The sequence below is a fragment of the Anopheles ziemanni genome, chromosome 2 (genome assembly GCF_943734765.1).
Source record: "Anopheles ziemanni chromosome 2, idAnoZiCoDA_A2_x.2, whole genome shotgun sequence".
NCBI lineage: Eukaryota > Metazoa > Arthropoda > Insecta > Diptera > Culicidae > Anopheles > Anopheles ziemanni.
The window spans coordinates 15485635-15511862 of NC_080705.1; the positions used below are offsets into that span (position 1 = coordinate 15485635).

At 47.3% G+C, this 26228-nt stretch overlaps 1 protein-coding gene across 1 annotated transcript in view; it reads left to right on the plus strand.

Annotated features, from left to right (window-relative positions):
- The first annotated feature begins 4170 nt into the window (after positions 1–4170).
- The window catches only part of LOC131290758 (uncharacterized), a 50192-nt gene continuing 28134 nt past the window's right edge, over positions 4171–26228 (plus strand). Inside the window, exon 1 of the mRNA XM_058319936.1 lies at positions 4171–4560. Within this exon, the coding sequence (XP_058175919.1) occupies positions 4492–4560 (69 nt within the window). The 5' untranslated portion in view covers positions 4171–4491. The remainder of the gene's footprint in view (positions 4561–26228) is intronic.

The following is a 26228-nucleotide window of genomic DNA, read 5'->3' on the forward strand; positions in this document are numbered from 1 at the left end:
AAACCCGAAATACCCTTTGGTGTTCAGAGGTGTGAGACTTAGATACGAATAGTGCTACACCGTTTTGTGTTGTAAACGTATTGTACAGTTAGAACTAAGGAAGACGAACGAACAAACGAAAATGTTGAACAGGTAGCGCTTTAAAGGGAATATTTGACCATTTTCTGTGCCTTTTATGGTGCTTTCTGCGTGTCTGTGGGAGGGAAAAATATTCCACCTTCAATGCAAGCGGTATTTTCACCTGAGAAGTCACAAATAGTAGTACTCTCAGTAGGATAATAGTGTAAAGTGTTCATTTGCATTGCCACAATTGAAAGTTGTGATCAAGTGGAACGATTTAGCGGTATAAAATTTTTTTTTAAAGCAGTTACAAGGGGCCTTTTTCATCAGCACAACAAGCGAATACCTGAAGGTGCCTTTGAGAAACACGTTTATTTTATTTCCAAACTGTGTTTCATTTTTTAATGATTTTATTATAATGCCCCACTCCTTAGCGCGACAAGCAAACGGCAAAAAGTTTCCATGACCAATGCAAAACCCGTTGCATCACATAAGGGGTTGGATCAGTGAGAAAAGATTTTGGCATGCGATTTATTTATGCGCGTAACTTACGTGAAAGCAAACTAGTGGTTAGTAGGTAAATTTATTGATTAAACATTGTTTTAAAAGCCTGAACTCGAGACATCATCCTTAATGCCAATAAGTTTACAGTGACCAGACAATTGGACAAAGAACCTACGGTTAAACATATACAATCGTGCTTAGGTAAGAAAATTTAAGAAAAGCGTTACAATGTTGTATTTCTTTTATGGTCGATAAAGAAAAGTATTAGCGTTTAATTCTTACGATGGTGCGTTGTTGCGCGGCGAAATAAAGCATTAAGCATTGTGATCGACTTTACGAATGAAAAGTAACAAACATCTGAACAATTGTGTTTCATTCCGTGTGCTGTAAAGCATACATATTTTGTTTGTGTTGCCGAAATAAAATTGTATAATATTCGTAAAGATGTACATTTTGCAAATGGCAAAGAAAAACAAATCAAATGCATCCGGCATCGAACAGTGTTCAATCAGGTTTCCGATTTTGCATACAAATGATTCGACAGCTGGTCGAAGTCGACGCAGCCAACTCCTTGAATTAGATCATCGAACCGCGATCGTCGAGCGCGTGTTTACGAGTTTGTTTTTGCTCTGGTGATGAAACTGTTTCGGTTTTGGGTGGTTTGCTTTGGCCACTTTTTGGCCGAACCGATCGTCGGATGAATCTGGAATCGGCAAGGATGGACTGGTATTTTGTTGACTATTTCGCGAGTGGTACAGTCAGCGTGGCATTTGAGGCGAATGTTGCTCGACAAGGTCACGAATAATCACAACTTTAAGGTTGCCATGTGTGTTGGATTGTGGAATAAAGTTGTTTTTAATTTTGCCAATCCTCTGTTAGGTAGATATCGTTTCGATATGGAAATGTAGCATGACTGCTTATTTGAATAGCGTTTTAGCAAATCCAATATGAATATGCAGCTGGGAAAGTAACTGTATGAAAATTGTATTTGTATAGCATGTTCCATTCTGCTAACGAGCAATGCAAAACTTTGATCTGAATGCAAGTGGCACGTGCAGGTGGTACTTGCCGAACTAGTGAATGCAAAAATCAAGGAAAACATGTTTACGTCAAGAATAAACGCATTTTCACATGCTTATTTGTCTCTGTGAATGTTTTAGTTCACCAGCAAACGCAAACAACGTTTTGGTTGTACAATGCTAATGAATTGTGTAAACATTCGAAGCATTAAGCAACGGTTTTGATCTGTTTGCGTACGCGTACTCAAGATGAATGTTGAACGAAACGATTCACGGTAACAAACTAAATCGTTTAATACAGATCTATTGACCCCTGTTTTTCTGAGGTAGATAAATTTGTAAACAACATGCGACTTATGATGGAGGGATTTAAATGTTATCCTTTATGTTTTATTTATTGTTTTGAATATTTAAAGATCGCCGAAGAGCCCATTTAAATCTGAATCATGAAATATGCATCGAATATTCCTTCTAGCGCAAACGAGAAGGCAGTAGCATGATAGAGTGAGAACACTATCTCTGCGATAATTTACTTTAGCTAACGCGAATGAAAGAGAAAAAGATTCAGTCTCGCTCCCACGCAGTGCGTAGTGTCAAGATGGGCAAAATTGGTCAGGTAGGTTTATGTCCAACGTAATTTTGACAATTTTGTTTAACGTCATGTGCGCTTGCTTCAAGGGAAAGCAAGATGCATATAATAAATGAGGGGGAATCATAGCTCCGTCGTGGCTGCCATATTCAATAGATATGTGACATCGATGAGAAAAATTCACCATTACCATAAGCAACAACAATTTACACCGACATGGCGTGTCTAGGATGGTCAAAATGTTGTTTATTATTCTGAAGTAACAAAACAAATCATTTGTAATCAACTTACCTCGCATTTTATATTCATTTGATATGGAAGAAGACTTCCTTCATCTCGCTAATTGTTCAAAAAGGCTGCCACGGCTGGGCTTTGATTATACCTGCTGTATTTTATCAATCTTGGTATTCTGTGGCAGCAGGTTTTTTGGTCGAGTAAAGTGCTGGGGGTGATGGGGGTGATGGGGACTGTGCGAGATTAGGTCGGAACAAGCAGAAGTTGCCAACATAAATTCAGTGTTTTGACGGCGCGGTGACTGCTCTGGCGTTTTTTGGCGCAAGTAGTCGTTTGTAGGCGATTGTGGTGGTCATGTTTCTGGCTTTTGGTAATAGGTTTGCTTATGGTTTTCTTTGCCACCTTTCTTTCCGTAGTAGTGCAGCACTGGGACACCCATTTCCGCTAGATGAAAATTTTGTTTTGGGCTGTAGAATTTTTGGTGCAAATAGTGAACCTGGTCGGGTTTCATTGTGGAATTGTGTATGTGGTTTGTCAATTTGTTTTGGCTGTAGCTGGACGAGAGTGACGGATCGCCAGGCATTTGCTAGAAAATCGAGAAGCAATTCTCTATGAAATTGTTGGCGAAGGAGCTTGAAAATGTTTTTTCGCAACTCCACTTGGCTGTCGGTGCTGTAAAATTATTCTACTAGTAAAAAGTTTTTCCTTCAATGCTCTTTCGCACGAGCGAATTGCAGTGCAGTGGAGCTTCGCCGTATCTCGCCTCGCAGTGCAGTGAAGTGCAGCGCCCTTTAACGGGAGGTGGATGAAAATTGAAAAATCGATAACATTTTATTGCAACTCGCCTGCTCTCGCCGTATTTCCAGCGCATTGCTATATTATAGGACCGGCTTGAAATGTAGTTGACTTGTCGTGGGGGTAGGGGGAGCAGGTGGAAGGTAGGGAGGCATGTGCGCGAGAAAGAGACACCAAACGGGAGAGAGAAATAATGCAGTGAGAGAGCGAGAGAGGGCGGACAGAAAATACCACATCGAAAGTGGTGTTCTCGTTCTTGTTGGATTAGGAAACGTGCGTCCTGTGCAATCTTTTTGGCCATTATTTTAGTAATTCCAAGGACCTCGTTTTTGGGGAAAAATTTGTGCGTTTGATTTCCCACCCCACGCCTCCCCCCTTCGGTCGGTTTGGTCGTTGTTATGGTGCCAGCGCTTTGTATGGCGACAGGTCCTTCCGGCGGGGCAGCCGACGTAGGGTGAGGTCGATGTCAGGGACTTTCGTTTCAACAGGCACGTCCCCTGCAGGATAGGTGGGGATAGGGTGCAGGGTGAGTTTCAAAAGGGTTTGGGTGTTCCGGAATAGTTTGTTACACTCCGCCACTTGACGACAGAGTTGGCGAAAGGCTTGTTGAAAATTACCATCGCAACGCTGAGCAGAGTAACTTTGGAAAACCATCCGAGCAATCATTTGGGCATGGTTGTTGGGTTGTTTTAAAAAGTAGCTGCTCTGTTGCTGTACATTCTTGCTTGGCTTTTTCGCTGATTTCCCCCTTCTGTTTCCGGCGTAGTGCGGCGAAGAAGCACTGCCCAGCGGTAGAGAAGAGCGTTCGCCCGGAAAATGCAGGTAGCCTCCGGATGAGCCAAACGCAGAGCCACCAGCAACTTAGTGTTTAGTGTTGTGTCGTGCGATCCGGTGCGAGTGAGCTGTTCCGGTCGGTGCGTGTGGATACCGGTTTGGTGCGGGCACAACAACTGGTGTAAGTGTTTCCGGTTCGAGCCAGCAGCCGCCGCCGCCGAGGCCGCACGTCGAAGTACGGGGGCCGCCGTGGAAAGCGTACGGGAGCAGTTGCGGGCGGGCAGGAAGCAGTTTCGCAGAGATCGTCGCACCCGCAGCGGGGCCGAAGGACTTCCAAAGTGTATCATCACCGTGCAGGACACCAGCGTCGACGTCGGCGTCGGGGCAGGAGGAGAGGACACGGCAGTGGCAACGGCAACGCAGGAAGGCGGCGCCGGAAGTGGCAACCGACCCCGGAGAAGGTGGAGACGGTGCAAGCTGGCGACGGGGGCGAGACGCGGTGCGAACCAAACTACTATGCTCAAGTATCTGACGCACAAGCTTCGCACGCAATCAATCAACGATGAGAATCATGCCAACGAGAAGGTAAGTGTGTAGTCAATAGGGTTTCGGGCCAACCCCTGGTGGCAAAATCAGCATGCTTTCTCGTTCTGGCGGCATCAATTGTCAATTGGAGAGAATGAGAAAGCATGCTGATTTTGCCACCGGGGACGTATCCCAAATGTCTTACGATTACGGCAGGCAGCTGGACAAAGAAACATTCAAAGATTAGCGGCCATGAGCTGATCGAGAGGGAGATAAGTTCGGTGAGGGGAAATATTCCAATCCGACACAATTCAGCTTACCCTGTTGAATATGTTCTGATGAATTATGATTGGAAAACTTTTAAATGGCTTGCCTAAAAGTCCTACCTTCGCTTGTTCGTTCACGTTTTAAAAAAGAATATGTAAAAAGTTCACCCTCAATGTACAATTTAGAATTAGGTTAGGGTCGTTGTCTACCCGACGACTTCCACGCGATAAAAACGGGACTAGTGGGGGAGGGCGCGATGGAAAGAGACGCACTGTTGCCAGAGAGGTAGACAAAGAAATTAGGTGGTGAAAATTACACCATTAATGTGGTGGTAACGCGTTTCTTGAATGTGTTTCTTTATGAACTCTCCCCCTTCACCCTCCTCACTCCCCACGACAAGAGGGGTGGCCTTCCGGTGGGTTCCTTCTGGAGGTTTCGTTCAACCGACCCCCAAACCGGGCACAGCCGGAAAAATCGGCAACCTTTCACGGACGCCATTTTTCTTTTTCTTCCCTGGCAAACGCACGTACGGCGCGTCACAACGACACTCACTCATCGGTTTGTTGCAGCGGAAAACCCGTGCCCTCCGCCCCTCCTCCTCTTCCTCCTCCTCGGTACGAGGACCGGGAGCGGAAAGGGGGCTCGTTCCGTCATAAAGCCTGTAGTAGTGGAGGCTGATTTTTGCTTTATCCTTGGGCTCGCACGGGAAGCCGCTCACTAAAATCCGCTGCTCCATTGCACTCACACACACGGAATCACTTCGTAGTGATGATCCGTCGTGTCCTTGCCAAACATGCGCTCGCTCTCTCGCCCCCTCTCTTTCTCTCTGTCTGCTGCCCGGTCCATTAGGCGTATGTGGTCATGGTCCCGACGTCGTCCTGACCTATGTATGTGAGTTATGAGAACGAACTCGACCCAATATAGTAAGTATACGGTACTATCGTGCCGTACGCGACCCAGCAGCAGCAGTAGTAGTAGTAGTAGTAGTAGTAGTAGTACTAGTAGCAGTAGCAGTAGTAGTACTAGTAGTGGTGTGTCGTAGTAGGAAGTCTGTGAGACGCGGCGGCGATTCTTTCGTCCTTCCGTCGGCTCACTCAGGTGAGCTGGTGAATTTTCCTGTGAGATGGAAATTAGCACCCGCTCATGGATCATTTGAGTTGCTTCAAGCTGCACCCCCCCCCCCTCCTCCTCCTCCTCCTCATCCTCCTCCCCCCTCTTTTTGCTTTTGATTATCCTAGTGGATGGACACTGTTCTGTCTCACCTTTACTTCCTGGCGAGTTATGTCGGCTCGGTGTTTGTACAATGACAACAAATCTAATTCGTTCTAACGCTTTGCACGAAGATTGCAATTCCTAGAATTCCTCGTAAGCAGTGTTACTATTACTACATGTTAGTAAGCGATTTTGTAACTGACGCTACCGCTCGGCTGTCATGGGGACTCCCTTTTAATCCATATTTGATGAAAATTACTTTTTACTTCGCCAGTTGTTCACTGGGATGAAAGCATAAGTGGTTATGATATCAGCCTAGAGCAGGGATGTCAAACATGCGGCCCGCGGGCCACATGCGGCCCGCAAGAACATTGGGTGCGGCCCGCGACCCCTTTGAAACATTACATCGAAAGTTTGGATCCTTGAGTATTGGCTTATAGAAAATAGCAAAATATTTAATGTAAATTTTTTCACGAATTACGAATTGCAAGAGAACTGAACAAATGTCAATTTAAACAATTTCAATAAGAAAGTGATATGCAACTTTGCAGCAAAGGTTTTACACAGATTTTTCTAGACAAGTGGATAAATAGTGTTTATAGAAAACAAACGTGATGAACTACAAGACCATTCCAAACAAAATAACAGATGCGGAGCAATAAGTTAGCTATTGTAATTATATACCTTTACTTTTCTAAAATCTTTACCAAAATACACAATAGTGTTGAACTGCAACATATATTTCAATAAACTTGATTTGAATTCGTTAAAATCTGGAAAACGATTGAGCAACAAACCCTCTCTTTTACTCAAAATTTGTAAATTTTATAGGAAGTAATATAATATGAAAAAATGTAAAAATATAAAACATGATTGACTGTTAAGATAAAACCACATTGATAAGAACATATTTTCATCACTCCAATCAATTATATGGTTTGGCCCGCGAGCCTATTTTGGGAGAAAATGCGGCCCGCGAACCTATTTTGGGAGGAAATGCGGCCCGCGAACCTATTTTGGGAGGAAATGCGGCCCGCGAGGTGAAACGAGTTTGACATCACTGGCCTAGAGTTTATGTTTCATGTTTCATTAAAATCCCAAATTGAATTAGTCTTCCGTTGCCGTTACCATTGCTCGTTGTACAATCGTTGCATACGCTATTGTTTTTCTATTCATTATTGGCAATATTGTTATTTGACTTACCTGCTAAGCCTGTTTCTGGTTTCGTGTCTTAGTTTTTACCTTAAAGTTAAACTTTTTTACATCTTTTTGGTGGAATATGCACGTGATAAAATAACGTTGCTCATGTAAATAAAAAAAATAACTTGTACGTTGATAAAGTGTTTCATTTTGAAACGCCAGCAATAATATCATGAAGCACATTATGGGGTTTTTGGTAATTAGTCTAACTAGAACATGTTCGAATGCTTTCGTAATGACTACATTTTCCGAATGTCAAAAGTAACGAGCGGACCGAGGTTGATTTTGCAAAACCATCCCCAAAACTGTCTCGCATTAGGCAGAAAGGTAAAGGTACCTCACTGTTGCTGAAAGTCAAATTAGGAAAGGTTGTTTGCCATACGACAGGACATTGAACATTCTAGGCAAGTGAAAATTCCTTCTTCAAACCACTGTTTCCTCTCACCCTTCGCCCCCCAAATCGAAGGGCATCCAATAACTTCCGACCGGGCTGGCAACCTTCGGCGTGAAAAACAGCACCAATACTGGCGCAACCCCAACCGTACGCCATTGTTGCTTCGTTCGGTCGTGCACCCAGTGCCTTTGCCCAAGGACAGCCCTGTCTGGGCTATGGCTCTGCAGCACCGACCGACTCTATTACACAATATCTACGATGGGAGTGCGTCCCCCATCCTGCCTCCATCGTCGCTGCATTCCCGGAGTTTCGGGAGGTTTGTTTTTAGAAGTGAAGCTAAAACTTCCTTTTCTTTGTGCGCACCAAATGATGGTGTCCTGTGAGTGACTTTGCTTACTACACTCCATTGCCCTGCTTTCCACACACTCTCTCTTGGTGGGTGTGTGTGTTTGTGTGCTCGGCTGCATGGAGCTGTACGTGTGCACCCTCCTCCCCCCCCGGGCGAGTGAAAGTTGAGGGAAAGCTTTGCGCTTCGGATTCATTCAACCACGCGTTACGCGAAGGGACGCCGCGCGGTGGTTGACACGACACGCGCATGACACTCCAAGCAGGAAGGTCCTTCGAGGCGAGGGTGGGTGGGTGGCAAACACGGAAAAAAGGATCATTGCACCGACAGTAGTAGTACGACGACAACGACCACTACTCTACGCTCTGGCGGGTTTCCTCTTTTCGTCCTTCCCCCCTTCCAAGCTTGAGTGTTACAATGTTCTCTGGTGTTGGTGATGTCCTTAGCATGATGCTGGCTCTCGTTTGCACCAATGTGCTTCAGGTGCAATCGCTCCCTGATGTAATGGCGTTACAGCTTTTCCAGGAAGCACCCTACAGTATGTCGACAATGAAGTGAGAAAACCCCCGTGTGGGAACTATTGAGGGGGAGAGAACCTGACGAGTGCTGGCAGGGATATGAGTTTCCCTTGTCCGCTGGCTCTGGTGGGCTAAGCTTTCCAAGCTTTCGAAAATCGCGATGACACGCTGAGCGACGGATTCGAAGTCATTGACCACTCACAGGACCAAAACGGCGAGCTCTCGGCTGACTCCTCCGGTGAGTGACCGGGAAATGTTGAATGAGCAAGGACAATCGCAAAACACGGCGGAGCAAATGAAGTCCTTGGATGGATGCGAAGCAAAAACAAAAAAAAAGAAGGACCTCAACCCATAACACCCGAACACTACAGAATGAGAGCTTCCAAGCTTGGCACCGGAGCGAATGTTTGTGTGTTGGGTGGCCCGTGGTTACAAGGGGGAGAGGAGGTCGGAAAAAGCGTACGTTTCGGTGGAGTAATGGACGAAATTTTGGGATCCGTCCTGCCAGTACGGTTTCGACCGTTCCACGCGAAACAACAAGGTTGCAGGCTTGGCGAAACGCGCTTTCCTGGGGGCTTTCAGTTGAAACAAAATGGAAGACCGTCGTACCGGTTGTCAGAGTTGTGGCATTTAGGAGGGACGCTCCTTCGATCGGGTGGGACAATCTTTGCTAGAGCATCCCTCCTCGGATCAAGATCCTTTCGTTTTTGGATCGGGGGAAAAACAAACCATCACCGAGGGAACGGTCAATAGGCGGACGACTTTTAGTTCTCGTCGGAACTTCGCGGCGCACTCTCCTTCAGTCCTCGAAGAAAACGTGAAGAGCAAACGGGGCGAAATCGGTAAAACGGACGGGCAAAAATCGACCAACAGCAGCAAACGCTCCGGACGAAGAGGGCACCCAATGAAATCCGGTTGCCAGAACATCGCGGTACCGATGGCATCCACCGTGCTGCTGCCACCGCACCCCCCCATGCACGGTGGGTATCGTCCCGTCTTCGCCTTCACCTTCGACGTCGTCGTCGTCTTCGTTGTGTAGCCATCGTTGCGTTGTGGGCTCGTGCAGCTCGGCGCAGTAGTGTGCCGAGAACAGCTCGTGCAGTGTGCCGTGGAATCTCGCTCGGGTCACTTGCTCGCCGCTGTTCCAACGACGGAGAACGAAGCACGGTTCCTTTCAATCGCAATCCAAGAAAAGCGGAGGTTTTTCTTCGAAGCACCAGTGGCATAGACTTTCCGTCCGCCCAGCATCCGGTTTCCGCGCGCGTGTGTGTGTGTGTGTGTGTGTGTTTGAAGAGGAACCACTTTGCGTGGACACCTTCCCGTCGTCGTCCAACGTCGTCCATTTTCCAACGCGAAGAAAAGAAGCTGTCTCCAGTGTGAATCGATCCCATTTTCTCAATCCTTGTTACGCGCACACACCAGCAAGGAGGAGGAGGAGAAGGGTGGGAGGGAGTATAAAAATACTAAACCGGCCAGTGGTAGTGAACTGATGGAAAGCGAAAGTGTCAAATCATTCGAGAGATTCATAGTTCCTAGATCGAAGGAGTACAAAAAAGCATAAGAGCAGGAGAGAGAGAGGGAGAGAGCGAAAACGAGAGACTGAACGAAAGAGCGAGGGAGAGAATGTGTCAGAGAGTGTAGGCGTGAAGGGGAAAAACGTACAACAAACAACAAGAAAACATACACACGTCTCGCAGAATGGAGAGCTGAAATTTTCTTATCGCAAGTCGCAAAGGCGCTCCTCAGAAGCGCAAGATAGTTCTTGAATTGAAGGATTGCTCGTAAATTGGAAACTGCTTCCCAAGAAACCCAAGCTGCTGCTATCGGGAAAACCGGGAAAGACCGGTCGTGGGTGTGTGTTGTGTGTTTGTGTGTGTCGGTATGTCAGCTGTGTCAGCACCTTTTATTTTTTGTTTTCCACCGTTGCGTACACTCTCCGCGTCGTTTGTGCTCTCGGGCGGTGGACGTGGTGTGTAAAAGATTACTTTGCACAAGACTCAGCAGCGACTGACTCCCCCGGTTTGCAGCAAGGGATCGACAACACGGAGATAGGAATCGCCAAAGCGATAGAGCCAAAAGCTTTCGAGCGAAGGTACGTGCCAGGACAAAACGGCCAGAATACAATGACGTGGAAAAAACGCTAGGAAAATAGCGAGCTAGAACTGGGAAAAAGCAGGCGAGAGGAGCGAATAGCGTAGAGGGGGGGGGAGAGGAGCGGCCGGGGAAGAGAACAATCCCATTAAAGGACCCGCGCAAGGTATACGGCAAGGCTTTATAGCACCGGAAACAAAACGAAGAAAACTCTCGCCATTCTTTGTTGTTTGCCGAAGGTGACTTTGGGAAGTGTCGAGTGTGTAGTGTGTGTGTGTGTACGTGTCCGTGCTTGAACTGGTGTGCTTTGGTGTGCTTTTTTGTTCCTTCCTTGGTGTCCTGTTTGGGGCGCACGAGACGTTTTTTCGAAATGCCAGGCCTGTTTCCAACGATCGTAAGTAGCATTTTTCGACGTTTTACAAACTTTCTTACTTACTGCGAGTAAGCATTTTCCTTCGGAAAAGCCGAATTTTCCACCCTCAACGAAGGTTTGGTTGGTTCCGTGAAGATTCTCACAAGAACTATCCCTTCGCGTGTAATGGCCGGGAAGAGAGAGTGGAAGCGGAAAGGGAGAGTCTGGGAGTGTACGCACGTACGATACGATTGGTAGTATGCCCTTGAAAAAATACCAAACCTCTCCTTGGCCTTCCTATCCCCTGGCTTCGTGTTGGAGTACTATTCCATCTCAAGTGTTATAATCACGCAAACGTCTTTAGTTCACTCCAACATCAGTGACATTTTGAGTTAAATTGTCTTTCCTTACCTTTGGAAAAATGGTTTCCCACCGAAACGATTCCACCGTTTTCAGATGAAGTTGTGTCTTTATGTGATCCAACTGTGTAAAAAGGTCTTCTACAAAGGAGATAATTTCCAAGAGTGTAAGATATTGGAGAGGACAACGCATTTGATCAATAGCCGCTGGAAGAAAAACGGAGGCTCCGACATTCAAGATAGCTTTTCTTCTCCTCTCCTCTCCGATCATCGCTTCCGAACAACGTCACTGCAGTAAATCTTCCCCATCGATGACGTTCGCGGACGCTGGTGGACGCTGGCTGGCAGAAATAAATCACTTGCGATGTGTCAAAGTCTGCGAACGCGTGCACCTAATCAATTCCCAGCTAAAAAGCTTTCCCCAATCAGGGGCAGGGAACGGAGTAAACCCCCTCCCGTTCCGGGCACATCATCCCCTTTGCACTACTGTGTGACCTTGTAGTATACCCCCGGTACGGGTGTAGTAGTAGTGTACGGTCTTTGCGCCGGGCAACCCGAAACGACGGTCCTAGGCGGCGGTGGTGGTGCTTCAGCTTTATGCTGACGTCGGGCGGAACTTGCCTCGACGCTGGCGAGAATGGAACCATCGTGTGATCGTCTTCTCGACCCTTGGGCACGTTTCGGTGCCTGCTCCCATGACCGGTGGAGCTTGGAGCGAGGATAAGAACGATCCACCGTCGTCGTCCTTTACATTGGAAACTTGGAGCCAGCAGCATGACGATGCTGTATATACCACTTACTCCCAGCACATTACGAATAGACGCAAGACGTGTGGCTTGTCTTCCGGAGAGCAAATCCGAGCGGCGTTACCGTGTTCCGCAATATGGCGAGAGAAATCCTCCGGAATTGGCACGGTAACCACCAACCGCCCTCCACCCAAGGTGGCAAATTCCAAGACCGTACGGAGCAAACGACGACGTAGCGTAGAGAACGTTCCACGTCTCGTTCTTTGGCGCAGGGAAAAGCAACCAACAAACCAACCAACCAACCTTTCCCGGAGACTTCAAAGTCATCATCCCACCCGAGCGCGTCGGGTCGGTGGTGGTGGTGGTGGTGGTGGCGCCTCTCGGGGTGGCTCGGGTTCTCGCGTTCGTGCCGAAGACACACACGGTTGCTGCTGCGCTTTGCGCATACTACGCGATTGGCGTAGAAAATGTTATTTCAGCAGTAGCCGCGCGTCCGGTCGGGGGTGAGCAAAAAAAAGAAGAGGGTAGAGGGTGGGTGGGGTGGGGGCTGGTTGGTCTTTTTACAACCTCTACTCCGCAGCGACCGCACCATCCCAGTCCCGGAAAGGGCGAAGGCTCCCATTTCATTCACAGCGTCGCGTTACCACTCCAGTTCCGAACAGCAGGGCTGCCGTAGTTTTTCCTTTTTTGAATGAATCGACCGCCACTCACACTCCGGGCGGCGCCGGAATGCCATTGGCATGGCATCTCGCTCGTTCGCAGGAAGTATCCGACGCTTGCGTTTTCGGGGAGGGGAAACACACACACTGCCGGTTCCTACTTCCAACAATAATGCTGCCCGTCGTCAGGAAGTAGTAATATTTTTCGGAATAGATCCGTTTCCACTCGCGCCGTCCGCGTTTTCCCCATACCGAACGATCCGCTTTTCCGGAGTGCTTTTCTCGGGCTTCTTGTTGTACTTGCTATTTTAGCGCTGTTATTTTACAGCACACCCCCGCCGAGAACTCTCTCAACCATTTGCTAGTTGACCGTTTCTTTTTTTTTCCTGTCAGTGGTTTTCCCTCACAAACCTTCCGGTTGGTCGTGGGTGGAAGATTAAGCTCGAACATTTATTGATGGGTTTTGGGGCCCTGCCACTACTGCTGATAGTCATCGTTGACGTTGATCCTTTCCTGGTGCTCGCTTGCTTGCATGCTCTCGATATGCGAATTTTAATGGACGCGCTGTAACTGAAATGGTATTTAAAAAAAAGGAATTATCGGAATAAATTTCTTGAGCTTTCTTTGCAAAAGCCATTGAACCATGGAAGGTGACTGCATTCAGTGAACGTGCGGTAGTTTAAGGACCTTTTTGCGCTTTCCCTTCGCGTAAAGGATTTCCACCGAAGCGAGGGGTTTTTTTTTGGGAAACACTGTGTCAAACGGGGATTTTGTGGTTTATGTTGAGGGAAGAGGTGAGAAGAAGAAGAAGAATAACAACGAATGAAATGCAATGAAATTCGTAAAATTAATCACGTTTCCCCTGTTAAGCTGTGTCGGAATGTCTCGGTTTATCCGGTTTTCGGAAATTGTGCATGCGATCCGGATGCGGGAACGGGATCGTCAAACTGTTCCGGAGCCGGGACCGTTTTTCATGCGATGTAACATTACACGCCACTCCTTGTTCCCGCCCCCCACCCCCACTTGCCCCCCTTGGCTCCAGCAGGAGCCCGGATGGTTCCGGGGGCTTTGCGCGCAGTTTCATGTCATGCGACATTTAAGGTAATCCCCGTTCGGAGAGAGAATATTAGGAAAACGGGATAATCCCTTTTTGGTAGTGGGGGGGAGGAGGGGCTTGGAGCCGGCTTAACGCTACCGTGGCCGGATATGTGGATACGGATGGGCCAAACCGCACACATACACATGACTCCACACACACACATACAAACAACAAATAGACGGCAAAAGAGTGCGAGGCCAGTTTGGACGGACAATTTCTCAGCCTCCTCGGCTCGTGATAACCGTACCGTGAATGTCACGGCATGGAATTTGGGCGTTTTTGGTTCGTACTTGCTGGTGCTTGTGAAAGGTTTTTCTCCTCCTCACCACTCGCCCGTTCTCGACCCCTTCCGAATATCGGGGCTCGGGAACGGTCAACCGGGTTATTGGCAATGTTCACCGAATCGGTTGTTTCGGGCGTGGGAGGAAAACGGTTCGTTACTCTACATGCGCCCCATTATCGTGGGCCCACCCCCCCCCTGGGCACGTAGACGCGGGCTGGACGGGTATTACTGTCAATGTTGTCCAACCCAAACCCGGGCTGGGGATCGATTTTCCACCAGGATACTGGCCGTTTACGTTGGTTCTTTTTTCTGACGACGCGATATATCCGCAAAAGGAACGAAGCGAAAGGAATGTAATGAAGCAAAGGAGAAGTAAAAACGGAACGGCAAAAGAAAATCACTGCTCCACGTGTCTCCGGCACGAAACACTTTACAACGCTGAATGGGACACTCGAAGGCAGCGAGGCTTAAAATTCGATCGAACGGGCAGCAACTCCTACGCGCGCCCTCGAAACGGTGTAAAAAGACACCCGTGTGCCAGTTTGCTCTAAGATCCCTTTCGGAGAGCCTATCTCTCATTACGGTTAATTAATTTTAATAACCGACCCTTTGCGACTTCTTCTCGCAGAGTAAGCTGTACTACTTTGTTGCGAAAAACGATCGATTTCCTTTGATGTTTTTGGGGGGGCAGCGAATGTGTGTTTGTGGACATAGAATGACGAGAAAAAACTTATTTGTTCCGCAGATGCCTTATCGATTATTATGTTCACTGTAATTAATGACACTTGGGTGAAAAGCGTTACATTCAAGAAGTCGGAGGATGCGAGAAAAAAGACCGCCACACATCACCATTTTATTGTCCCGCTTGTGCGGAATTACTTTGTGGTCAGCGTTTGATGATGCCTCTCATCATCAGAGGGCCAGTGTGCCGACGTTCGGTACTGCGTGTATCGTAAAATTAATAAGCCAATAAATGGCATTAAATCATTTTCGAACGAGCGGCTCCCTTCCATCGGTACATCATGTGGATATGTTTTGTTGTTTATGCGCATTCGTTCGCTTTCGTTACCTTCGCACGATCGATCGTATCGGTGACCGCATAAGAAAGAACAAAAAAAAAACACAGGGAAGCGGGCCAGCGTGCAGAAATTTATGAAGCCTTTTTCCGCCCATGGTGCATGGAAGATGTATTACCGCATGCGGAAAGGCCATTGAGTTGAAAAAGAAAAAAACGGTGGTGGTTTGGGGGGACTGGGAAGGAGTTACTACAGAGTCGTTGTGGCACCCCTGCACCCCTAAGAACAATCGCCCCGAGAGAGGGAGGGCAGGCCGAGATTCTTCGGCTCGAACGAACAGAGACGGACGTACAGAGAATATGGCGTTGGAGCTGGAAAACCCGTAGCGAAATCCATAAAATGCACTGCATCTGTGGCGCTTTAGTGTGTGTGTGTGTATGTGGTGAAGGTAATAAATTTCGCTGGTGTTCTGCCGTTCGAGTCGGCCCCCGCCACACACCCCCATTCCCGTTCTCCAACGGCGCGACGGAGAAAGGTGATACGAAACAATTTGGAATAACGAAAACTGCACAAAAGCGGACCAGGCCTACAGGGGCGGAGGTGGTGAAGGGGCGGAAGGATGATGAGGGTTGCCGTTGCGTTGTGGCGAAACCAAACCGAAATTCCGCTCTCGTTGGGTGCCGAAAAATTCAACGGACCTGAACCGCCGACTCTCCTTGGCCACTTCCTGCGAGACCCTCTATTGATCATAACCACCCCGGGATGAGGGATGAGGGCGGGGATTAACAAAACCTGGGGGACGAGGAGCTGGGGGTAAACAAGTCACGCCGGAAAGGCAGCATATCGGCAGCGGGCCTACGCCATCGGCTTTGCACCCGCTGTTGGCCCCACGAAGGACGAAGAGAGGTTAAACAGAAACTCAATCATATCAAACGAAAAGCTCTCCTGGGGTGTAGATGGGGTAAGTGGTGGAGGGGAGTTACGTGGTCTTTAAAGGGTTCATGATTACGTTAAGAAACGCGTCCTTAGGTGCGCGATCAGCCTCTTTTTCCCTCTTTGTCCACCTTTAGGTACCGAAGATATAAACCCTTCCACCTCGGAGACTCCGGAACGAGGAGAGTTTCTAGAGGTGGCGATACCCTTTTTACCCATTTTCGCCCGTTCTCTTCCACGGCCGATTCGATATCGTAAAGCCTGATTACTACACCAGCACAACCCAGTTGTGGAGCGGCGCAAGAACCGGTTACGCGAATAAGTTCTCTTCCCTTCTATGGCGTGACCTGCTGCCTCTAACGTGAGTTCGTGAGTTCGCGCCGGTGTCTAGCGTAAGCTATCGAACTCGAGGTGTAAATATTCTAAAGCCCGAGCTCGAACTACTCTCCACCTTGTTGTACACCTTGTGCCCTTGTGGTACACTTCTGGGTACTGGGTTGGTTTTGGTTTTTTCTTACAACCGAATCCGTTCCTCTACAACCGCGTCCCACACGGAAAGGCGTGCCGGAGAACCACGGCTGAGCTTGGGCAACGTTCTTTCGCCAACGTTGTTCGTTTTACACTTAATCGGCTCTGTGGGTCCCGAGACAGAGATCTCTCTCTCTTTCACTGCCCTCCGGGGTCCCTGCCTTGAATGGTTACATTGCGTGTCGTTTAATCGTGATCGCGTACGCGCACCTCCAACATAACGCTCTGTAAGAAGGAATGGAAGCGGTGGAGTCTGCGTGGGTTTTGGTTGGAAGGCGCAGCACTAGAGCCCACCATTGACCGTCCGTGCGGGTCTCTGAATTGTCGAACAAGTTAAACCTGAAAATCCACCCCATCCTCCGGTGTCTCCGGACGTTTCTGTTCGTTCGTTTGGTTTTGGTCCTGGGGAGAAGTTCTTTGTGTCGGGAAGTTGGTTCCCGGGGCTTGGTGTGTACACGAGAGAGATTGAGTTCATGATTTATGCCTCACTCCATCGTTCTCCGTTCGTTGCTTCTTGCACCGACGGCGCGATCGGCGCGGTACGGCAAAGAAGTAGTCTTCTTGCGCGGCCGTCAATTGGCATTCCTTCTATGGTTTGCACACGAATTCGACCTGCGTCGGTACGACGGGTTTCGCTTCCTCCAACCACTACCTCGGGGGTACTCTCTTCGGGTTCGGGACACCTTTCAGTCCCAGCGGTCTGCGGTTGTCGCCAGAACTTGGGCGGTACACGATTCACTTTGGAAACACAATACTGTTAACTCGGCCCCATGCACCACGATCTGGGCGTTTGCGAGCGGATAATAGGCTGTTGCACCTTCATCTAGTGATCGACTGCGATGGCGGCCCCTAAGGATTGGCTTTGGAGCGAAACTGGTTTCGAACCTGAAGCGACGCAACTGGGAGGCTATAGACTAGATTTGCAAAGGTCGCCGTTACCGTCGGTGAGAGTATGGAAGGAACTCTTGTGGGCCAAGTTCTGCTTGCAGCTGAGTTCTGTGTCGATCCATTTTATTTGGGCGATCATGTTTCAGAAAGTCGGGAAGGTGTAAATGTTTCCTTTTCACTTAGAAAGTCTCCGAATACTTGAATTAAATGTTGACTTTGACCTATTTTCCGATGTGCGTTTTATAAAATTTGTCGGAATATGACCTCTTTAGACACGATCTCATTTAACATACAATAACATTCGCTTCAAGTAAAAATTAATTCGACGAGGAAATGATTCCTATGGTGGAAGTTGTGGATGATCCCGTGGCAAAGTGATTTTTAATTTTCGCATCTTTACACGTCTATTACACATCCGTTAAATATTCATAAAAGCCAACGGTCAATAGTCATACACCGAAAAGGTAGCCGTGTTCTCCAAGCACTTATCCCTATGCATAGTCAAACTTTCGCAAGATTTTGAAGTTGATGGATTATTCATTTGGTTGTGGAAGAACCGCACTTACACGGTCTTTGACGGTTTCGATCGTTGCGATTTCGTGTTTGGTCACGGTGAATATATAAACAACCGTCGGGGGTGATGGTTGCAGACTTACATTAATAGCAACATATGCGTTCCAAAATCGCACCCTTTACTAGTTCTGGTTTTTTGTTGAAGCTTTCTAGAATCGTACACCGATTAGTCCCGCATCATATCTTATCTCTCACACTTGATGGCAGATCGTCGTCATCGTCGTCGTCGTCGTTTGTCATAAATCAACATAAGCATCATATCAGCCATTGGTCGATCGTAAAAATCACGCTGTTATTGGGTGGAACAAAGGCAGAGCAGCAAGAACCTCGGATGGTTCCCGTGTTCGTAGGATTAATTTTTATTTTGCCTCACGATCGTCGTCTTCGTCGTCATCATTTAACATCGGCTCAACATATGTTTCTTGCTGCCTCCATGGGTGGGTAATTCCGACGGCGGAATTGTGAATGGGACCGTGAAGGCAATAATTAAACGAAATCGCAAACGTACGACGCCGAAAAGTTGTTTATATGTTGGACCATTCTCGAGGAGATAACAGTGACGTGCGGCGGCGACCGTGTGTTGTTGATTGAAACGTTGCTGACGCTGCTGGGTGGACGTGCCTTAACACGCCTGATAAGTGCCTTCGCTCTAAGAACTCAACTCGCAGGCTTCAAATTATGTCGCACTCTTTTGTTGGTCGTACAACCTCTGTCCAGCCTAAAAATAGCTCCCGCTCCCTCAGATTCACTTAAAGATAGCATTTTGGGCTAACAAACGCGGGATGGTTGCTTTACTTATCAAATTCAAGTGACGTGTAATGTGCAGTACAGTGCACTTCCGTCGAATAACGATGCTATCGCAGCGAGGAAGAGTGCTACGGCAAAGGAGAGGGAGAGGCATTAAAACAAATCTGTATGATGGAACAAAAAGACCACGTCTTCAGAAAATCACACTTGAACAGCAACGAAAAAACACACAAGACAATCTTCCTGCTTCTCCGATGCCGTTAACCGTGTTGCCGTTTGTTTGCACCGTATTTGGATTGGCGTGTAAACGATCAGAGCGAGTGTGCGACCGAAGTTTGGTATGCTCCACCACACGCACCGTGTCCCCTTCGCCTTCCCTTTGCGTTAGTGTGTAGTTCGATGGGGTTGGTGGGGAAAATGAAGAAAAGTCTGCCTTCTCGACGAGCTGCTGTCGGGGTAAAGCAAAGCCGACGCAAAAATCTCACCCATTATGAGATCGCTGTCTTTCGCGATCAAGTGTGTGTGTGCGTGTGTGTGTGCAGAATGATGTACCTTCCCGTCGTCATCAGGGAAACGGGGGAGCGAGTTAAACTGGGAAGAAAGTAAACACGAGGCCCATCGGCGGGACACACATATGTTTCTGCGTGTGTGTGTGTGTTTGCCACCAATAAGAATGGAATGAAAATATGCGATAGCATAAAATGAGAGTCGAACGTCGTAAGCTCGGGCCTGGGGGGACGGTGGAGGAAAGGTAGTGAATTAATTACAGTTTAAAAAATATTTACCACAAAAAAAACACAGACATCCCGGGAAGAGGCCACTGGGTGGAACGAACGAGCCGGGGGCATAACCCGGGGGGTGGGACATGGGAGGAAAACTTGATGTTTAGTAAGGGATCGCCTCGTGAGAAGGAAAGAAGGCACAGCGATGGCAGTGACCACTGCTAAGATCTGAATGGGAAATAAAACAGAATGCAGCTGAAGCGGTGACACGGGGCGCGCGGGGGTCGTTAATGGGAAGCAAAAGCAAAGAAAAACTCACTCATCGTCACTTGGGATGTCAGTTGGAAGGCCCCGACGGTGCTGCTAGAGGTGCGCGCCGGTGCTGTTGGTCGTGTGTGTATTTTAAGACGAAATGCCAGAAGAAGCGTATGTTTATTTTCTTACTTTACACTTCGGGGCGACGCTGAACGACGTGGCCGTCGTAACCGCCGTTTTTTTTTTGTTTTTTGGTTGAGCTCCGGGGGAACAAATCCGCTCCGAGGGAGGGGCGCCACGGTTCGGTGTGACAGTTGAATGGAGTTGACAAACGGTGGATCCCCCGTCCGCCGATCCGTTGGTCGACGCGGAAATGCGCCGATGCGCCGTACCTCCGATCCCGAGCTCGAAGGGGGGAGTGGGTGAAGGTTGGAGTGGGGACAGGGTGGTTCTTCTTCTTTCGGGATCGCGTAATGTCTTGTAGTGTCCCACCATCGTCCACGTCGTCGTCGTCTTCGATGCTTTCTTATCGTCGTGTCATCATCAACGCTGCAGTCAAGCGCAGACACGTCGTTAGAGTATCTGTGGGAGGGTGAGAGGGGACCCGAAAGGGGGGAGTGGGGGTTCTCTTGGTTGCGATGTGTGCATTGATTAGTATGGTCGGTACATTCTTGGTGCATCCTTCACTCGCTTGCAACACACACACACACACACCGTGGTTGCATTCTTCGCCGGCCGCGAAGGGGAAAACAGCGAAGTGCGTGATACATCATCATTAGAGGTGATACACATTGGCAAAACGGGCTAGAAGAAAATGGTCCTACCCGAGCGAGAGATGGACTGCAGTACGGGAGGGAACTGCATTGTGTAATAATGCAATTGTGAATGCAATTCAATTGACGTGCGCACACTATAGCGGAATCATCGCGTTCCGTTGTGGCGTCGTTCCTCCTTCGTCCCGTTGTTACCATTTTCCATGGAAAGAAGATAAAATAACAATATACATATAGAAAAGGCGCTCGGTTTTCTTTTTTCTGATGTTGTTTTCCCAATCCACCGTTGGAAGGTGTCCTTCAATGGAGGAAAAACGAATGCACCGAGTTATGCTTGGTTGCGATCGGCGAAACGGACATGAAAGTGAACATGCACACACAATGTTCGCTCCATTTATGGAAAACACTTTCTGGGGCTTGGAATTGGATGGCGAAAATAATGAATGATCGACGGTTGAAGCAAAAAACGGAGGGTTTTTTTTTTGGAGAAACGTGAAGCAAATGCAACCGTTTCGTTAATCGTCAATCAAGTGTAAATGTACTCTGTAAAATAGAACGAACAGTAATCTAATATGCGTTATGGGGGAGTAGGTTGTATGTTTACGCAATAAGCGGTTCATAAATAGAAAAAAAAGAATTCTAAACATAGATTTGACGACCATAAATCGAACTTTAGTGTCTGAACAAGATGTAAACTAAACTTATGAAACTAAATATTTAAAATGAAAAATAATTAAAAAATTAAATAATATAGTTTGAAATGTGTGTAAAAAATAATCATTGTTTAACCCCTTGACATTTTTGCCCGAGCCTGGCTCGGATTTTATTTAATCAATAAAATCCCAACGACAATTGAAAAATTTAATTTTTTTCTTCGGTTCTAGACCAAAAACTATACAGAAATGTAAAAAAAAACAGTGTGACAATTTTTTGAGCCAATTTCTCAACTTGGCAGGACTGTGAAGGCGTTAAAATTAAAATCAAAATTAAAATTTGAAAGTCTAAAAGGAACTTGAGAACATTAATTCATTTATCTTTCGTGAAAACTCGTTTTTTAGTGCCAACTTGACCTTTTAGTCGCAAAATTTCCACCATGGTTTGAATTTCAGCTGTTGTTATGGAAAATATGATGTATCTTACTTCGTTCGTACTTACCGCAAAAACAACATCATCCCATTGTTGGGAGGCAGCATAATTAGCTTTTCGGTGGGTTGGCCACCTTCTACCGCTTCCTGGTATATGGCGTCGTATGTTGTGTGTGTGCGTTTGTGTGGCCGCGATTTGCGTGAGCGTTGATCGTTAGATGAGGGCTTGCAAGAGATTGACCCGACACACAACAAAAGAATGATTACAGAGCAACGGGCACGGAGATTGAGGAAGACATTCAGCTCGAAGGGGCTCGAAGACGTGGCATTCCGATCAAATGACTATAATACACGATCCATCGACCTCGGGGAGAAGTATGGTTGCTCACTGGCACTATGCTCCCCCACCCCGCAGGGAAACTGAACCACGCATCGTATGATTCAAACAGCCGGTGTGCGTGTGTGTATGTGGTGCAGGTCCCAAGCTCGCGGAAGATGTGAGCGATGTAATGGGAGCAAACATGTAAAAAAGAAAGAACACCGAATCTTCCGTACAATAGGCCTAGCCACACCCACCCGTGTCCATTGTTGTTCATTTACATGACCCATCGAAAGCCGGTGGTGTGTTTGTTCTCAGTGTCTGGTTTGCAAGTAAACCGATGCAGAACAAGAAGAAAACGGAAAATGGATAAATTGTGGCGAAAATCAGCGACTCACCATCGGCCGGTGCACGAATGCCGTCACGGTGTTTTGGTCGAGAAAAATGACCGATTTTTCCGCGCAACGAAGGGGGGAGGTTGATGGGGGTTGGGTTGGTTAGGAAAGTGCGTATGAGACTCTCCCTGCCTCCCCCGTGGGGAGGAGCATAACGGATCGAACGCTATTGTTTTCTGCGCTCTCGTTGGGGGTTTATGTGAGTACTTGGTGTAAACGTTCCCCGGGGGTTGTAACCTGTGTGGAAAATGTGACCCAATGGAGGGAAAGTCAGCAGGAAGTTGGCAGGAAGAAGCCCATTAACCTTGACCTCCCCCACCCCCCTCCTCGTTAGTGAACGGGGGTGTATGGTACAATGCGCATGTCAAACCGGTCCGTTACATTAAAGCTTTTTCGAATGCAAACTGCGGGAGTTGGGAGTGCATTCCCTCGAGTGGCCAAAAGTGTCATGTTAAGTGTCGAGTTGGGATCGCAAATTCAACGTTTTCTGGGCAACGATCCATCGGTAATGGAATCGCTTAACAGAAAACCAGTCGGTGTTGGGAAGGCTAACGCGGTGCGTTAATAACGATTTACCGTTTTATTTAATTTCTTTGTTTATTTCATGTTTTTTTTCCTTCGTAGTTTTTAAAGGATACACACATTTAACTGTTGTTCGGCCTTTCTGCTTCGTTATCCGGTCCGGTTGAAGGAATGCTGCAACTGATTTTTGGACAACGGACTGCTTGCTACCTTCGGTCGGACCGGTTTCGCCAAGTGCAACAACTGCATGCTCGTGGAATTCATTATGTCGTCGAGAGTTGCGTACTCCGCCCCTCCGCGTGCCCAACGCCCTAAAATCTCCATAATGGGCAATGTGATAAACATTCCCAAAAACGCTCGTACAATTGTAAGCTGGACCTCTGGTACCGGTTTACTAGCTAGACGGTTTTATGGTTTCGTTTCGTCAGGGACGACGTGTGTGAGAGATCAAAAGGGTTCCCCTGAAATGTTTCTTTATGTTGGGCGAATGTAAGGGTAGGGAGCAAGCGAAGGGCTACGTGAGAAAAAATGTATTATAAACAGTTAAAAGTAAGCTTATAACAGTAAAATGGTCAATCCAATGTAGCTTCGAATCAAACAATTCATCTTTTTATCATTATATTGCATCGCTCGATGTATATTATGACATCAGAATTTTTAAATACGACAACCTGATTTTTTTTTTCTTTGTATCCTAATATTTAAAAATATCCTCTATAACGTTCGATTTGGTATAAATATGGTTATAGTAGATACATTTTGAACTTTACTTAGGCTCAATGTTTCGTTTCTTTGACTCTAGTACGAATTTGTCTTTCAGTTTCAGTTTTTAATACGTTGACTGCCACGTCACCCAAAAGTGGATGACATCAGTGATTAGTTCTAAAAAGTTTTAGACCATAAATAAATTAAAACTATAGTAATATTAAAAACAAGTTCTTCGGGAAGCTAAGTCTTTGCTTGGCTTTCAAAAGCCATCTGTTTGACAAATGTTATAAACAAATTTTGTTAAAAAGATTGTACTAAAAAGGTGTGCAGTCAACGTGTCAACGTACCAAGCGTTTTAGCACAGTTTTAGTACAATTTTTCAAATTACAATTTGTTTATAATATTTGTTAAACCGATTGTTTTCGAAAGCCAAGCAAAAATTTAGCTTCCCAAAAATTTATATAAAATATTACAATAATGTTTATGTTGCATTTTCATTTATTTATGGGTCAAAAACTTTTTAGAACTAGAACTGCTGTCACCCATATTTGGGTAACGCGGTACGGAACGTGTTAAATGATATAATGCGTTACACAATGAGCTTTACATGGTAGTAAATTTTATAAAAGACAATTGTCTGGTCCATTGGGCCTCTTGTCAACCTAACTACGAACCATCATCAACAACAATCGTTCATCTATATTGTGATTCCGAGGTAAGAAAACGGGCATGAACAACAAGGTGTCGCATTCTAGTCGAACGTGTGTAGGCAACTCGCGGAAACGGAACGGTTTATAGTAACGCTTTTCAACGTGTGTCTACGAACACTCTGTCATCGGTTCTATTAGTTTTCCGTTCTGTCTGCGTGCTCAATCCGACGGACGTCATTCGCGTTTACAATCGCTACCCTGTGACGTGGTCAAGGGGAAAGGGGGGGTAGGGGAAGGGTGGTTGACGCAAATACTATCACGACTGCAATGGGACCGTCCGAGAAGAAGAGGGAAAAGCAGGAGTAAGGAAGCGAAGGGAGAATGCCGGGAAGTGAAGGAACACGAACAGATGACGGGTCGCTAGCTTTTGGATGCGAGTGGAAGGGTTGTCGTCTTGACGGAGAGACCTTTGCCCTACACCCCAAACACCCCCTGGCCTATGAAGTAATGGACCACAAACAATAAGCTGTCAAGCGGGCGCGAATAAAAGCATGCCAAAGTTTTGTTGTAGCATGCCCGGAAAGTGCTGATGCTGTACTAGCGCCACCGCACGATTGGCACCCTAGACGCTGGGCTCCGAAAAGGTCGTGTCGCGGCTGGGCTATGCTGAGCGGTACGAAGCAATTGCGAAGTGCAAATTACAACCTCCGAATCACAGAGCCGAGCGGCCGGGCAACGCTCAAGTCACGAGCGAAAGGAAGGTGAAATAGAAGTCAACCACCGTCGATGGGAGGACGAGATAGCTTGGCCGGCCCGGCCCAGCCCAACCCGGTCCAGAAGACAGAACCGCGGAAAGGAACGGAGAGAATTAGGTGAAAACGCTAACGCGGTTGGAGGAGGAAACAAAAGCGAACGTGTTCCTTCGTGCCTCGGTTGGCTTGCGCAAACGAAATCGTTGTTACGCGCCAGTTACGCGAAGGAGAACGGCGAAGAATAAAAGAGGCAAGCATCAGAAGAGTGCGCCAAGAAGAGGATAATCTGCTGGCGAGAGGAAAGAATCGACCGGGAACTGGTTCTTGCAAGAGATTCCCCGGCTTTTTGCGCCTCGGTAGTCAGGACGGTGGTGGTGGTGGTGGTGGTGGTGGACTACGAAAGCAACGACACAACCGATCGCCATGCCGAATGCCGGCCCGAGGCCGAGGGAGTAAATAAACTGTGGCTCCCAAAATGAAATATAAATATACGAGTAATATAATGTATTCCGCACCGCATCGGGGAATGATAGTCAAACACTTAGCAGGAATGTGTAATCGGTTGCCCCGCGGGACCCTCCACCCTCCCCCGGCCGGATACCAAATTTGCTCATCTGCAAATGGACGAACGCGGTTCGTCGAACGGGGTCTCCCTTTGCTTGCGGTGGAAAGTTTGCCTGCTTCCTACCGGCGTGTTCTTCTGACCTGAAGAAGAAAGTCTTCGCAGGGCTAGGAGAAGGTTGTAGCTTGCACAACGGCACAGGCCGAGGAAGGATTGGGAATTTCGCCAACCAAGAATGAATTATGGAATTATTCGATTAGGCCGATCTTCTTCTTGGTGGATGGACGTTTCGTGCTTCGGTCGGTTGTCGTTTTTCACTTCGAAAGATCGCGGGTTTTGTTTCTTTGACAAAGGTATTAGCGACGAGTGCGTTGTGTTCATCCGTGTCCACCATAAAGCCGGATCTAGATGGAGTAGTCCGACTAAGCAATGATCCCTACTTTAAACATCGAAAAGGGTTCACTTGAAAGGTAGATCAATTGAACGCTTTAATGTTCTTATAAATATTACATAATTCGGAATTTGCTTTAGGTTGTATAAAAATATTGACAAGTTGAGAGAATGAACCTGGTTGGTAAAAAAAGTAAACGAAAGCTCCTGCCTCACAGAAATAGTTTGCACGAAAAATGTGCCATTGTCCATGATTAAAACGCTTCTGGCCGGCATCCAAGGATATCCCAGGGAGGAGCCTTGAAACGAACGAAGCCATCCCCCATCGCGCTAGCGGACGTACTGCAGTAAGAGCAACGGACCGGTGGACCATAAGTAATGCTT